We start from the raw sequence: 15,071 nt of genomic DNA on the forward strand, positions 1-15,071 counted from the left end.
ACGTGTAAAAATTTAGTCCAAAGACTATGTATTAGTCATAACATACAATGTACATTTAAACACATAAGGAATTCACTCGTGGGATTTAACACGCTAGAAAGAACAGCTAGGTTCTATAACCACAAAAATTAGGGATAAAATTTGATAGGAACAAAATGAAAAAATAAAAACATTTTACTATCAAGTTTCCTGGACCAATTGGTATATATATATATATATATATATATATATATATCATCATCATCATTGTTTAACGTCCGCTTTCCATGCTGGCATGGGTTGTACGGTTTGACTGAGGACTGGCAAGCCAGATGGCTGTACCAGGTTCCAATCTGATTTGGCAGAGTTTCTACAACTGGATGCCCTTCCTAATGCCAACCACTCCGAGAGTGTAGTGGGTGCTTTTATGTGCCACTGGCACGAGGTCAGTCAGGTGGTACTGGCAATGGCCATACTCAAATGGTGTTTTTACGTGCCACCTGCACAGGAGCCAGTCCAGTGGTACTGGCAACAACCTCGCTCAAATGTTGTCTTTTACATGCCACCAGTAAGGCGATGCTGGTAATGATCATGCTCGAATGGTGTTTTTTACATGTCACCGGCACAGGAGCCAGTCAGCAGCCCTGGCAACAATCACGCATATTATATATATATATATATATATATGTGTGTGTGTGCGTGTGTGTGTATGTGTGTGTGTGTGTATGTGTGTGTGTGAGAGTGAGAGAATTTTAATATGATTAATTATATATCAATAATGAATGTAAACAATTATAATTTTATTACTATAAATACAATTTTACAATTAATGATAGAAAGTATCTACATTGGTAATATCTTAGAAAAGTATTTCTTCAGTTTCCATGAAATTGATTGCTTTTTCCAAGCAGACAGCTGGACAGTATCCAACATTGTCACCTGTGTCAACTTCCCACCATTCAGTATTTCCATTTCCATCGTTCTTTGTAATGACTGTAACAAACTGTCCTTCATAGAGAGATACTTCTGGTTGGTTAGCGTGTGCATCATAAGGGATTTTTGCAAAGTAGAACTGTAGAGAGGGGAAAGACATCAAGAAATATTTTATTTACAACAATTAGTGTTAATATTTTTTTTAAAATGAATATAAATGTAGTGTTATAAAAATTTAAAGAGTCCTGCTTTCAAAGAACTGTAAAGCATTTAGAAAATTTTAAAATATATATATTTTACATTTTTCACTTCAAAAATGTTTAGGTAATATATCTTGCAGTAACTATTGTCAACTGGCTAACTTAACAGTGTCAATCCATTTGCTAGCTCCTATTGTATCCTCTATTAGCAATATGTTGTTGTCATTAAGGTGGCGAGCTGGCAGAAAAATTAGCACACAGGGCGAAATGCCTAGCAGTATTTCGTCTGCCATTACGTTCTGAGTTCAAATTCTACTGAGGTTGCCTTTGCCTTTCATTCTTCTGGGGTCTATTAAATAAGTACCAATTATGCACTGGGATTGGTGTAATCGACTTAAAACCCTTTGTCTGTCCTTGTTTATCCCCTCTATCTTTAGCCCCCTGTAGGCAATAATGAAATATGTTGTTGGCATTAAGGTGGCGAGCTAGCAGAAATGTTAGCACGCTGGGCAAAATGCTTAGCAGTATTTTGTCTTTACATTCTGAGTTCAAATTCTGCTGAGGTCGACTTTGCCTTTCATCCTTTCAGAGTCAATAAATTAAGTACCAGTTGCATACTGGGGGTCAATCTAATCAACTGTCCCCATCCCCCAAAATTTCGGGCCTTGTGCCTAGAGTAGAAAAGAATATGTTGTTGCCATTGTTGTTGCCCAGGTTAGGGCTTTGGATGCAGACCTATGATCGAAAGCATTCCAACCATTCCACCTTTATCAGCTTATATCATCCTTCCTTATTAGTTTTCTTCTACCTGTACATTCTGATCATGACCACAGTGCAGGTGATCAAGTCAGAATGCAGCAGTTACATATTATTGGTGATGTATATCCTAGCAGAATGTTTGGTTCTAATGAAGTTCCAACAATATGATGTGTCTCTATCCAAGACATTTTACTCACTCAAGCTACAAATAAATAATGTGACTAGATGCCACTCATCACCCATTAGCGGCACTAAATAACAATGGTGGTGACGGTGATATAGCTAATTGTATTTAACTGAGAAGTATAGTTGTTTGCATCAATACCCACAAAAAGATGGAAAGCAAAGTGAATTGTGTTAAAACAACTTATGATTGTGGGAAGAAAGGACAAAATACTCAAATAAAATTAAGCTAGCATTTTCTTTTACTTTGCTCTTCTAAAGTATTACAAATTGATAAGTGTTTTGATTACCTTATGTTCTGAAGTTAAATGTCACCAGGATATAAGATTTTGAGATGGGGAGGGGTGGGGGTTACAAGTGTTAGGATGTTGATAAAATCCAAAGTCATACTGGAATTAAATAAAAATTAGTTTGAAAAAGTGGTGTGTGGGTGTAGTTCAAATCTTCTACTTGACAATGGATATTATAAAGTTTGAAGATTTGGATATTTGTATAGAAATTTTGTAAGGCTAAAATAAGCAAATAAAATCTTTTCTTTCCTTTATTAGTCTGGCTATTCATATTTAGATAATGAAAAGATGTTATATCTTTAATAAATGTCGGCAAAAATATCTCTTTTTCATTTGTATTGTCTCTGAATTTAAATTTGAAAACAGATATGCTGGTTGCAGTTAGAACACTTCCATTCTTACTAATGCAGCAAATATTTCTGAATCCATAAAATATACAACTGGAAAATTTTAAAGAAATAATTGCTTCAATAAAAACAACCAGTTGGCCACAGCTAGAAGTTTCATTCTTACTTATGTTTGATAACTGCATGAATAAATTCTGATTTTTTGGTGACCTGACCACTGAAATTTGCTTAATTTAGTGCCTCTTCAACAAAAAAACTACATCAAACTCTTTTGTTTTGGATTTGCCAAATTACTGATTTGGTCTGTGAAATAAAGAATACTAAGAAAATACAGACAACTTAGTAGTCAGGGCACTCAACTGATGGAATTGCATCTTAATACTATACCTCACTCACTTCTAGCTGTTACATTGTCTAACCAATAAAATATATTGTATAAGGCAGTGAGTAGGCAGAAACGTTAGCATTTCAGGCGAAATACTGAGCGGTATTTCGTTTGTCATTATGTTCTGAGTTCAAATTCCACCGAGGTTGACTTTGCCTTTCATCCTTTTGGGGTCAATAAATTAAGTACCAGTTTCATACTGGGGTCAATCCAACTGACCGGCTCCCTCCCCCAAAATTTTGGGCCTTAAGCCTTGATAGAAAAGAATAATATATATTGTATAAGATGGTGAGCTGGCAGAAACGTTAGCATGCAGGCGAAATGCTTAGCAGTATTTCGTCTGTCTTTATGTTCTGAGTTCAAATTCTGCTGAGGTTGACCTTGCCTTTCATTCTTTTAGGGTCAATAAATTAAGTACCACTTGCATACTGGGGTCAATCCTATCGACTGGTCCCTTCCCCAAAAATTTCAGGCCTTGTGCCTAGAGTAGAAAAAAAATAATATATATTGTATGTACACTTGATTTTCAAGACCACTGTCTCTAAAATATTTTTGTTAAAGTAAGAAATTTTAACAGCTAGAAGTTAAAATTTTGTTTGATACTACTAAAAATATTTGTTGTAATGATTTTCATTACATCAAAACCCATATAACATTTTCATTAAGATTATAATCAGAAATTGAAACTTAAACTTTGATCTATTGGTATTCATAATAATGAAATTTCATCTGTTAAATAATTTGGAATAAGACAAGTTACATACAATAAATGGCTTAATCAGAGAAGGAAGAGCAGTATCCATAACATTTTTGCAAAGAAAGATTCTTTGACTAGTAGTAGAAAGGGAGAAAGTTATCTCTGGGCTGGAAACTAGGTTCAAATACTTGCAAATACTCAATAACCAACTGTGAAAATGGGTGAAGGAATAACTTTTGGATCAGGTGCTTTTTGTCCTGGATAATTATTAACTACTAGCATTATGACCCATCGTTGCCAGGTAATAGTGCTAGTGCATGTATATATGTGTATATATATGTGTACATATTACATGTACATCTATATATACATCTACACATAAAATACAAAGTTATATTTTGATATCGCTAGTGATAACAATACTCGAAATATATAACAGACTGGAATTGTAGGCCCGTCTCTTGCAATTTCGATCAAATTTTATCTTGTCCTCCCTCTTGTATAGAAGTGTGGCTACAATCCAGCCTACCTCTACTTCTGGGGGGACATTTTTAATTTTTATCCAGGACGTCCTACGTCCCAGATATAAAGGTAAAAATAAAATATTTCCACTTTGCAAGGTTTGAGTCGAGTACTCCCTTGCACGCTACGTTGACTCGAACCTTGCTTCTATTGTGGTGAATTTACCACCTCTGGTTAGATATTTGATATCTTTGCACCAAGACACTTTTCGATGGTGCTTTCCTCCAGGTGTTCAAATTTTTTTTTTTCTCTACATAGTGTACTTTATAGACAATAGTCTTTTCTTTAATTTAATTTTTTATTTCGTTTGGTGGTGTTATCCTAGATTCACCATCTTTGTCGGTGATCAATCCGAAATAGGTTTGTATTTCTTCCATTTTAATTTTAATGAGTTCGCACCTGCTGATGGCTGCAGTGAAATTCATTTTCGACTTTCTTCTATCAAAGGCATTTTAACAAAAATGCTTCCGTATAAACGGTGAAAATATTGTCAATTTTCCCAAACAGGGACACAATTCAATTTTTAAACAATAACCAAAGCTTCTTTTCCTAGAGTGGGAGGGTTACGGTTTACAATTATTTAACACAACAATGTTTCCCTTTCGAGGAACCAACAAACGTGATAACAATAGTTAAACAGAAATAATAATAACAACAAACCTTACGGTGAATCAAAAAGCAGTACGCAGTTGAAGCTATAGTCCTTTATGTATAAGAAATAAACCAACAGCAGTACTCAGTAGAAGCGGCTGTTTGAGAAAACAGACATCACATATAGCCAAACTTCATGTAGATACTTAATGCTAGCTAATTAGCAAATAATCTAATGTAAAAGCCGTGGTAAAAGGTATGTGCACAGCTCCATCTAGACTATTCCATTTCTGCACACTAATTTTATTTTTAATTTATTCCCATTCATGTGAAACCATTTATTCAAGTTCAAGTCATTGATGCAATTTTATACCAATTGCTATTTTTACTTTTGTTAGTTTACGATTTAATTATTATATTATACTTTAGTTTGATTTTAATTATTACTTACTACATATAACTCAATTGTTATTATTATCACTAATTTTTATTGTTAAAGTCAAAGTATCTGACATAAAATAGAGAAATGTTTTCGTTTCACTTTTAACACGTAATACTGAAAGAGTGGAGAAGATATGATATTGCTATGGGCTCGCCCTAGGCAAGAAGTTGAACATTTTTTTTTGCCATGAAACTACAAGGACCCTAAGTAAGGCATGTGTAAAATTTGAATGAAATTGGTTGTGTAGTTAGTTTTAGGGAAACATACAGACAGACAGACACACACACACACACATTCCCAGTTTTATATATAGAGAGATGACAAAGTAATTATGGTACTTTTCATTTCGATAGTTATTGCTGTAGCTATAAGAAAACAACAATTGCTATTGAACATTTAAAATCAAGTAGCCATGATCATAACTGTTAGCTAGCATAGTTATAAGGAAATATTACTAAAAGCCCTTATGTATTTCTAAATTGTGATAAAAATTATAGGAAATTGATTGACTTCAAATGTATATATTTACTTACACCATCATCTTCATCAATCATCAGTGACTGCTTCAGCTCAATATTACCTGATTACCATAAATAAAATGAATCAATTAAAATATTTTACAAAAGAATACACAGAGACAAGCTACTACGAACAGATTGTAGTCACTATCAGTCTTTAATAATACAAATACAAGATTGAATAACATTCTGGATCAAACATTTCTTGGAAACACTTCATGTCACAGTTAAATACTCTATAATAGAATATATAATGGTGTTTCAAATCAGACTGAAGTTTAGGCCATCCATAATGCAAAACCAATAGGCAACCCTAAATGTCTGACGGACTATTAGGGTTCCAGAATCAAGTAAGATTTCCCAAATAACATCCTTGACTATGAAAAGTTTGCTTCCTTTAGATGATATTTCCCCCTTTTTAACCTTGTCATTGTGATTTTAATGATTGCTAAGCCTATTGAAAATGTTGCTAGGTAACAAATACTTCTAAATTTCTTTCACTATGGATAAAATACAAAATGTTAACTTGTGCTTAGGAAGAGGCACAGGTTCATGTTTTTAGTTGGGACATGAAGTATGAGTGATAAATTTTGTAGGGCAAATGACCTTTATGCTATTATGCTGGACTTAGTATTTTCATCATTCTTATCATTTTAAAGTTTGTTTTTCTAAAGTTAGCACAAGTTTGAAATACATCAAGTTAAAAATTCAAGGAGAAATACAGCATTTCTCTATGAATTTTGATGATGTATCTTCTTGGATTCAATCTAATTTATCCTCTGTATTTTACACAACCAGCAAATGGCACCTGTTCATCAAGTATGCATTCTTAGCCATATTTCAAGTTAATTAAGGAACACAAATTTATACAGTGAATCCTTACAATTTTACCTCCACATAGGGACTAAAATATATTCTGTTTTCAACAAAGTTGGTTAGGTTCTTTTGGTGGAGAGAGAGGATTGCTACTACAGGTTAATTATATCTCATCATTAACAAAACACATCAACTGCTTCAAGTGAACCGTTTGAACACTTCATAGCAGGTCAATGTTAATACTAGACACAGCTAATCCAGTGCATCCAATACCTCAAAAAAATCAGCTACTTTTACACTACAAGGCATTGGAAATACTTTTTGTGCACTATACTAGGTACCATAAAATAACTGATCTGACACATGCTAATTTTCATAAATGAGGAAACCTCTACATAGTTGTTGGTCTGGTTAAAAATATCAGCTAAATCTCCCGCAAATCACGCTCTACCATTTATTATTTCAGGATTATTTTTCATGTTCACACAAGAAAGACAGTTTGATGAGGTGGGTCAAGTAGGTGGACCCAGTGACAGAATGGGTTAGTCCATCTGCCATGCCACCATGGGTTGGGCAGTTCATCAGAGTCCAAGACAATTCTTACTGAAGTTATACAGATTTATTGTTGGGGGAGGGGGGTGCAGAAACAGTAACAGTATAGAAGACAAGCATTAAACAAAAATGATGATTATTCTCTGTTTTCTTTAAATTATTTATTGTATGTGTGTGTGTGTGTGTGTATGTATACATGAGATAGTGTAGTTCTTGATTTACAAAAGAATTATTTGAGCTCAATTTTCTGTAAAATTAATAAAAAATTGAGAGATGCTACTGACTGAATTGATAAAGTACCAAACCTATTGAAGTGATCCAGTTCATATCTCATCACTGACACTGCATTGGACCCATAGCAAATATAATTATTGCTAACTAACCCTCATAGCTGCAGACAGGTACCAAATAACGATACAGTTCACCAGTAAAAATAGTAGAAATTATTAAGGTTATTATTACAAAACATTTACATGTGTGGCTTCACCTAATTAGTATAACTTGCAGATACACTCATTGAAAGAAGCATTTAACTATGTAAATTTAATCAAGTATGTGTGTGAAAGGGAGATCCATTTTGTCTTAAGGTGGTAATTATTGAAATATGACAGGTGCTTTTCAGCTTACTAATTCTGCTGGCTGTCATTAGTAAGAGGCAAATTTTTATTAGCTGATTAATTGAAGTGACTCACCTGTTACTGGAAAATGATCAGTATTCATACCCGTTTTAGGTCTAGTTGCTTTGTTTGTATTTACAGGCAAACTATACCTGCATGTTTCAGAAGGTAACACAGGTACATTAAGTAATACCTGAAAAATAAATTCATATATACATGCATATAACTATGCAAACTACATGACTACAACTGAATATTACTATGGATACCCATATTTGATGCAACCATCTCTGTTAATGAGAAAAGGAGTATAGGGATGACAAGTACCCAAAGTCAATTCATATCTTTCGCAAATGGGAATTGAGAATAATCTAGAGTGAGTTTAGTGAAAAAAATGTTTAATCTAAACTGCTAGATGCTGAAACATAAACCAAAAGTAGTACAATTTCCTCAAGTAACTCAGTAAATATTTTCTATTGGTTTGCTTCAACCCTTATTCTAATATTCAACATTTGATGAGGTAATTACTATTTCTCTGTTGCATATATAGTTGTTTCATATTACTGACACTTATTCTCTCCACATTCTAACAATCCACATGACCAGCAATGGCTAATTTTTCAAATATTATTTACTATACAAAATTCATTATAGAAATAATGAATAGTAAAAATTATACCATCTTCATTATCATCATCATTTGACATCCGTTTTCTATACTGGCATGGGTTGGACAGCCAGACAGGAGCTGGCTAGCCAGAGCACTGCACCAGACTCTATCAGCTGCTTTGGCATGATTTCTACAGCTGGATGCTCTTTTTAATGCCAAACATTTTACACAGAAGACTGGCTACATGGCATCAGCACAAGCAGGTCACTAAGTAACTTGCAAGACAAACAGCCCTCAACTGGGAGGTGGGGTTGTATTGATGGCAGTGCATACTGACTTTGTGCATATTGACAAGAAATAAAAGTATAATTGAGGGATAGAGATAGGTGTCTTGCTGTAGAGGAGATACATGGCTACTCCTATGGGGGAAGAAAAGCAGAAAGTTAGAAAGGAAGATAGAGAGGTACAGAGAAAGAGTGAAAAAGAGAGATGGTGCTGGAGATGTGTGAAGATAGAGAGAGAGGTGACTATAAATGAAAGATGTAGAGAGGATTGGACTGGGTGAGTGGGCAGAGGAGACAGAGGGGAAGTTTCATAATAAGAGTGTGAGGAGAGATGATTAGAGATGGAGAAGAAGCAAATGGTGGTTACTCAGTGAGACTGATAGATATGTGGGAGCAGTGAGAGTGAGAGCAGATAAGAGAGATGTTAAAGATGGAGTGTAGCAGAAGGGAGAGAGAAATGGCTAAAAGCATACAAAGGAGTGGAAAGGAAATAGTGGGGGCAGGGAAGATAATGAGAAATGGGTTCTAGTGGGGAGGAAGGTAAGCAAAAGGGAGGAAATGTAGTATGTGCCTATTCTGCTCCTGGATGATTATAGTATAGAAAGCGAAGTGATGAGTGTAAGGGGATGCAATATGGAGGAAATGCTTGATGGGGCAGGGCCCCTCAGGTACAGACATTACCAAAGTAGTTTTAGGATGGAGATCTGCTGTGATTGAGAAGACCCAGCAACTAAAGTGAGATTGCAGCCATGGTCAATGTCAGTGTTGCATGTTCAGCCCATTTAAGAGTATCCTAGGTGCTTCAGGTGATATATGCTTGAGAAGGCCTGTTGAGTGAATCATCATCATCATCATCGTTTAGCGTCCGCTTTCCATGCTAGCATGGGTTGGACAGTAAAATAAAACCAAAATCGCAGCTGTGGCCAGTGCCAACTGACTGGCTTCCATTCTGGTGGCACATAAAATGCATCATCTGAACGTAATCGATGCCAGTGTCCCCTACTGGCTCCCATGCCAGTGGCATGTAAAGAGCACCATCCAAGTGTGGTCAATGCCAATACCCTCTGACTGGCCCCCATGCTAGTGGCACATAACAAGCACTATCTGAATGTGATTGATGCCAGATTCACCTGACTGGCCCCTGTGCTGGTGGCACAGGAAAAACACCGTCCAAATACAGCCAATGCCACTACCCATTGACTGGCTCCCGTGGTTGGCATTAGGAAGGGCATCCAACTGTAAAAACATTGCCAGATCAGACTGGAGCCTGGTGCAGCCAGTGGCTCTCCAGACCTCAGTCAAACCGTCCAACCCATGCCAGCATGGAAAACGGACATTAGACGATGATGATGATGATGATGATTTTTGCTGAGGTGAATGAGTCCTCTCAAACACAGCAAAACACCAACCATCTTGCTCAGGATCTTGAGATCGGCCTTCAATACATCTCCTAAGTATTCCTAGGTCTCCCTCTTCAAATAGTTTGATTTGTTTTAAGGAATCAGCATTTCTTTATGGAACTGTTTAAATATGCATTACTTGGCCAAATCAGTGCAGTCATCTCTCTTGCACACTGCATCTAATTCCTCTTGCGCCTAACTTTTCTCTCAGTCATACATGTACACTGAAGTTACACACCTACTGGCGTATACAAGTTTCATTCCTCTCTAGTTGTTGCATGTCCTCTGCATTCAGGGCCCACGTTTCACTACCGTGTAGCAATGATGCTCATACACAAGCATCATACAATCTTCCTTTCATTTGGAGAAAGAAAACTTTTGTTGCCAACAGAGGTAAAATTTCTCTTAATTTTCTCCATCCTATTCTTATTCTGGTAAGTACTCTTTCAGAACATGCTCCTCTACATCTAATTAGGTCACCTAGGTAACAGAAATTATCTACTGCCTCTAGAGAGCCTCCAGTGTATTTGAGAAAAATCAATTTTCTGTGTATCTATAGTCTTTATGACCCCTGTGCATATTCCACACACTAACACTACTTTCTCGTTAACCTTCCTGTAATTCTACTGCACCTCTTGTGTGTCCATAGCTTGCACTGTATGGAATTCCTGTTTACACCTTCCCTACATATTGAGCAGAGCCGTTTACCTGTTGTAGGTAGAGTCTTATCTATTTTCTTCTTTACTAGAACTTTGGCATTTACTCAGTTAACTTTAAGGCCCTTCTATTCTAGCTTTGGCATCCACACCTGGAATTTCTTTTCTAATTCTGTTACAGACACCAGTATGAGAACACGATCATCAGCATATAGTAGTTCCTAGGGTCAGCCAGTCTAAAATCCTTTTATGTTCTGGAGGATGATGAATAGGAAGGAAGAGAGAACATAGCCCGGATGAACGCCTCCATGTACACTAGATTTGTCATTGTGCTCATGGTTAACTCTTACCCTACTGACAGCATCCCTGTATAGTTTTCACAAGTCCATCATCTATCTCTAGCTACTTCAGAGATCAGTATTTTGCAGAGTAAGGTTCTCAGTCAAAGACTTTCACAATGTCATCAATTGTCAAGTACAATAGTTATTTTTAGTTAACTACTTCTGAAGTTGTCTGACTAAGAAGATAGCATCAGTAGTACTTCTTGCTTGCACAAAACCAGAGTGCATTTCATCAAGCCTAACTCCATTTTTAATTAATCAGGTTATAACACTTTCTGTAACTTTTATGACCTGGTCCAGCAATTAAATATCAACTTGATTAACTATAGAGGTAACTAGACTATATATTATAAGCATCTCAGTGGGCCAGAGGCTTTCCCCATCTTCATATCCTTAATTGTTTTATTTATCATACTGTTGTCAGCTAAAATAACTGGTCCCTCTTTTGGTTTCACACTGGAAAGACTCTTTCTTCCATGCATTCCTACATTTAAGAGTCATTTATAGTAGTTCATCTATGCCTCTTCCTTTTCAGAGTCACTAAGTACAAGCATACTATTCATATACATGTCTTTCATGCAACAATTTGATTCTCTGATACACTGACTAGCAATCTGGAACACTTCCAGTCTCCGATCTTCATGCTGTAAGATGTTTGCAAACTTCTTCCATTCTATTTCTGCCCTTGATAGATAAACTTGTCACTTAACTTCCTTCCTAGCTACTTGATACAGCTCCATTTTTCTAGTTTTTCCAAGCCTGTATCTTCACTTTTATGCCCCTATCTACCTTACAATTTCACCACTGTCATATCCTCTGACTAGTTGGGGCTTTGCTCCAGCCACAGATTTGATCTGCCGTCTTCAGACGGTTGTCTTGTAAGAACTTTCCATTGTCTTCTACATTATACATCACTATTACTCCTCTTTCTTGTTCAATGCTTTAATCAGAACATCTTGAAATTTCTGACTGTTTGATGGATCTTTGAAATAAATGGTGATAACTGATTTTTAGAAAAATATGTTAGAGACTAATAATGTTACAACATTTTTGCTTAGTTAAAATTAGTTTTTCTTTGCCATCACAATTTACTCATTCATCTATTATGATTAGTGTTATGCACAATATCCCAGTTTCAAGATCTCAAAAATTATACCAAATTCATTGTACAAATTTTATTTATGAAACATTTTCTGCCCTAATTCCTTAACTAGACTTAATTCAAGCCAAACAATGGTTCTAACCTAAACCAGCTTTCTGGTAAACTTTAACTAAGCAGTTGCTATAAAATAGAAAAATCAAAATTGCAGGCGTGGCTGACAACAGTACTGCCTGATTGGCACTCGTGCCAGTGGAACATTGAAAGCACATCCGAACATGGGGTGTAACCACTCCACATTCATTGGACAATGAACTTTGCTTGCAAAGACCTGTTGAGGCAAGTGTAAACAAACCAAAATTGCTGACGTAGCCAATGACAATACCACCTGATTGGCACTCATGCATGATCATCTGAGAATGATTGTTGCCAGGGCCACGGATTGCCTCCCAATCCGGTGACACATGAAAAGCACCATTCGAGCATGGTCGTTGCCAGTGTCACTGGACTGGCTCTCGTGCAGGTAGTACATAAAATCACCTTTTGAGTGTGAGTGTGGTCGTTGCCAGAACCGCCTGACTGGCCCTCATGCAGGTGGCATGTAAAAAGCACCCACTACACTCTCGGAGTGGTTGGCATTAGGAAGGGCATCCAACTGTAGAAACTTTGCCAAACCAGAGTGAGCCTGGTGCAGCCTCTGGCTCACCAGTGCTCAGTCAAACCATCCAACCCATGCCAGCATAGAAAGTGGACGTTAAACGATGATGATGATGATATAAACTTACACGATTAACATCAAACTGTTGAAACCACAACTCAGAAAATATTTTCTGTACCTGCCAGTTGCTGGGTTCATTTTTATTCTTGTCGTCCTTCATTTCAATAAACTGAAAACAAAGCAAAGATCATATTCATTTTACACATACAATTATTTTAATGATAGAGAGTATTTTCATTCATTTTAACTGTTTAGCATGCAAATTACTCTGTCAAATGTAATGCTTATTTTTGCACATCATTTTGAATTAATCATGCATTATCTTGTTGATTTGGGATTTTGATGTGATTGTTTATTTTTAGGATTACATTGTAGGGTAGTTATGAGAGGCTGAACCTGGCTGGTTTGAACATAAAACAGGTAGAATATTTTGGGGTAAATATTATAATTTTAAATGGTAAAGGGTTAAAATATATTTTTTAATGGTTTTTTAAAACGATTTCTATGACAGCCTTAGTTGGATGGTTCTATAAGTTTGTTAAAAAATCATCATTTTAGCTATTTAAAACTCAAACTATTGAATGTTGAAACATTAACTAAATGCAGTACAATGTCATCAAGCAATTCATTAATTTTTTTTTTACGTGGGTTTGTTTCAACTCTTATTCTACCATTCAGTATTCGATGACATAATTACTCAGTTGCATGTATAGTTGTTTCATATTACTCACACTTGTTTTCTCCATATTCTAACAATCCATAGGACCAGCCTATGGCTATTTATTTCTAATATAATTTAACTGAAATTATGTATTACAATAGATGCTTTCTGTGGTTTCATAAAGTTTTAGTAAATGGTGCAAATTTTTTCCATTCTTCATTGACACAGCTTCATTCACTTTCTTAATATTTTTGAGAACTGCATAAACAACTACCACATTTCTTCAGCTCTGTGTTTAACCATAAAAATTATACAATTTATGAAAAGATGTCCCAATATTGGATTGATTACCAAACAGACATTCATACTGATTAACTAACTGCTTGGATCAATTTGCTTACAATTAAATTCAGTTCTGCTTATCTTTGTTGATTTGATAATAACCAAAATTCTTGATATCACTTAAGTCAGTTAATGATAAATGTTAAATTTCTTTTAATAAATTAAGTATTCAACTTAAATTCAATAGAGGAAATGTAAAGGCTTTATCCATATGTTACACTGACAACTTTCAATTAACATCAAATTTATCCTGCTATGTGATGCAAGGCTATGGTGAATGAATTCAAATATCCTCAAAAAGATACAAACTTTCATGGAAGGGTACATCAGAAACCCACTAAATATTAGATGCCCTGAAAAAATTGTGAGCAATGGAAACCTTTGGGCCAAACACAAACAGGAACCCATCCGCCATAAAAGTAAATGATATAAGTGGAAATAGGTAAGCAACAAATTTAAAATATCAGAAGGAGGTTTGGCAAGATGAGCCTTGAATTGGAACCCAGAGGAAAAGAGAAAGGCAGGACAACAAAGGCTCATTTGTTAGAGACTGGCAGGTTAAAAACTGAGGATAAAAGAAAAGAATGATATGGAATTAAGTGAAAAGCAAAGTACAAGACAGAACACAACTGAAGACTGCTGTTCAGCATCTATGTTCTACCAACAATCAAAGCAGGTCATGATGAAGATGTAATCAAAGGGAGATTAAGCATCATCCTGGAGAGAATGCTAGTTATTTACAAGTAATATTTCAAGATCTATTATTATTATTTGCAACAATTAGGTGAGTTGCATTGTAATAACTGTTCTGCTTAAAACACATCAAAAAGGCTGCAGTGCATTTTAGTTGGTAGTCTTATTAAGTCTCATCCATTTCAACATGTTGCTCGGACAAGTTTAATCATCATCATCATCATTTAACGTCTGCTTTCCATGCTCGCATGGGTTGGATGGTTTGACTGAGAACTAGTGAGCTAAAAGGCTGCACCAAGCTCCAATCTGATTTGGTAAGGTTCCTACATCTGGATACTCTTCCTAACACCAACCACTCCCAGAGTGTAGTAGGTTATTTTTTACGAGCCACTGGCATGGGTGTCAGTCAGGCGTCCCTGGCATCAGCCACGCTCAA

General features: G+C 35.8%; 1 protein-coding gene across 3 annotated transcripts in view; it reads right to left on the reverse strand.

Annotated features, from left to right (window-relative positions):
- Positions 1–825: 825 nt before the first annotated feature.
- Positions 826–15,071, reverse strand: part of LOC115217154 (rho guanine nucleotide exchange factor 38) — a 72,673-nt gene continuing 58,427 nt past the window's right edge. The window contains exons 12-16 of one of the 3 annotated variants that reach the window (XM_029786774.2): positions 13,007–13,108; positions 7,907–8,024; positions 5,862–5,908; positions 2,345–2,443; positions 914–1,051 (exon numbers count right to left, since the gene is read on the reverse strand). In XM_029786774.2, the coding sequence (XP_029642634.1) occupies positions 2,366–2,443; positions 5,862–5,908; positions 7,907–8,024; positions 13,007–13,108 (345 nt within the window). In that variant the 3' untranslated portion in view covers positions 914–1,051; positions 2,345–2,365. Of the gene's footprint in view, positions 1,052–2,344; positions 2,444–5,861; positions 5,909–7,906; positions 8,025–13,006; positions 13,109–15,071 lie in introns of all 3 variants that reach the window. The other 2 variants (XM_029786771.2, XM_029786773.2) reach the window with 2 other exon arrangements.

This window comes from Octopus sinensis, linkage group LG11 (genome assembly GCF_006345805.1).
Source record: "Octopus sinensis linkage group LG11, ASM634580v1, whole genome shotgun sequence".
Taxonomy (NCBI): domain Eukaryota; kingdom Metazoa; phylum Mollusca; class Cephalopoda; order Octopoda; family Octopodidae; genus Octopus; species Octopus sinensis.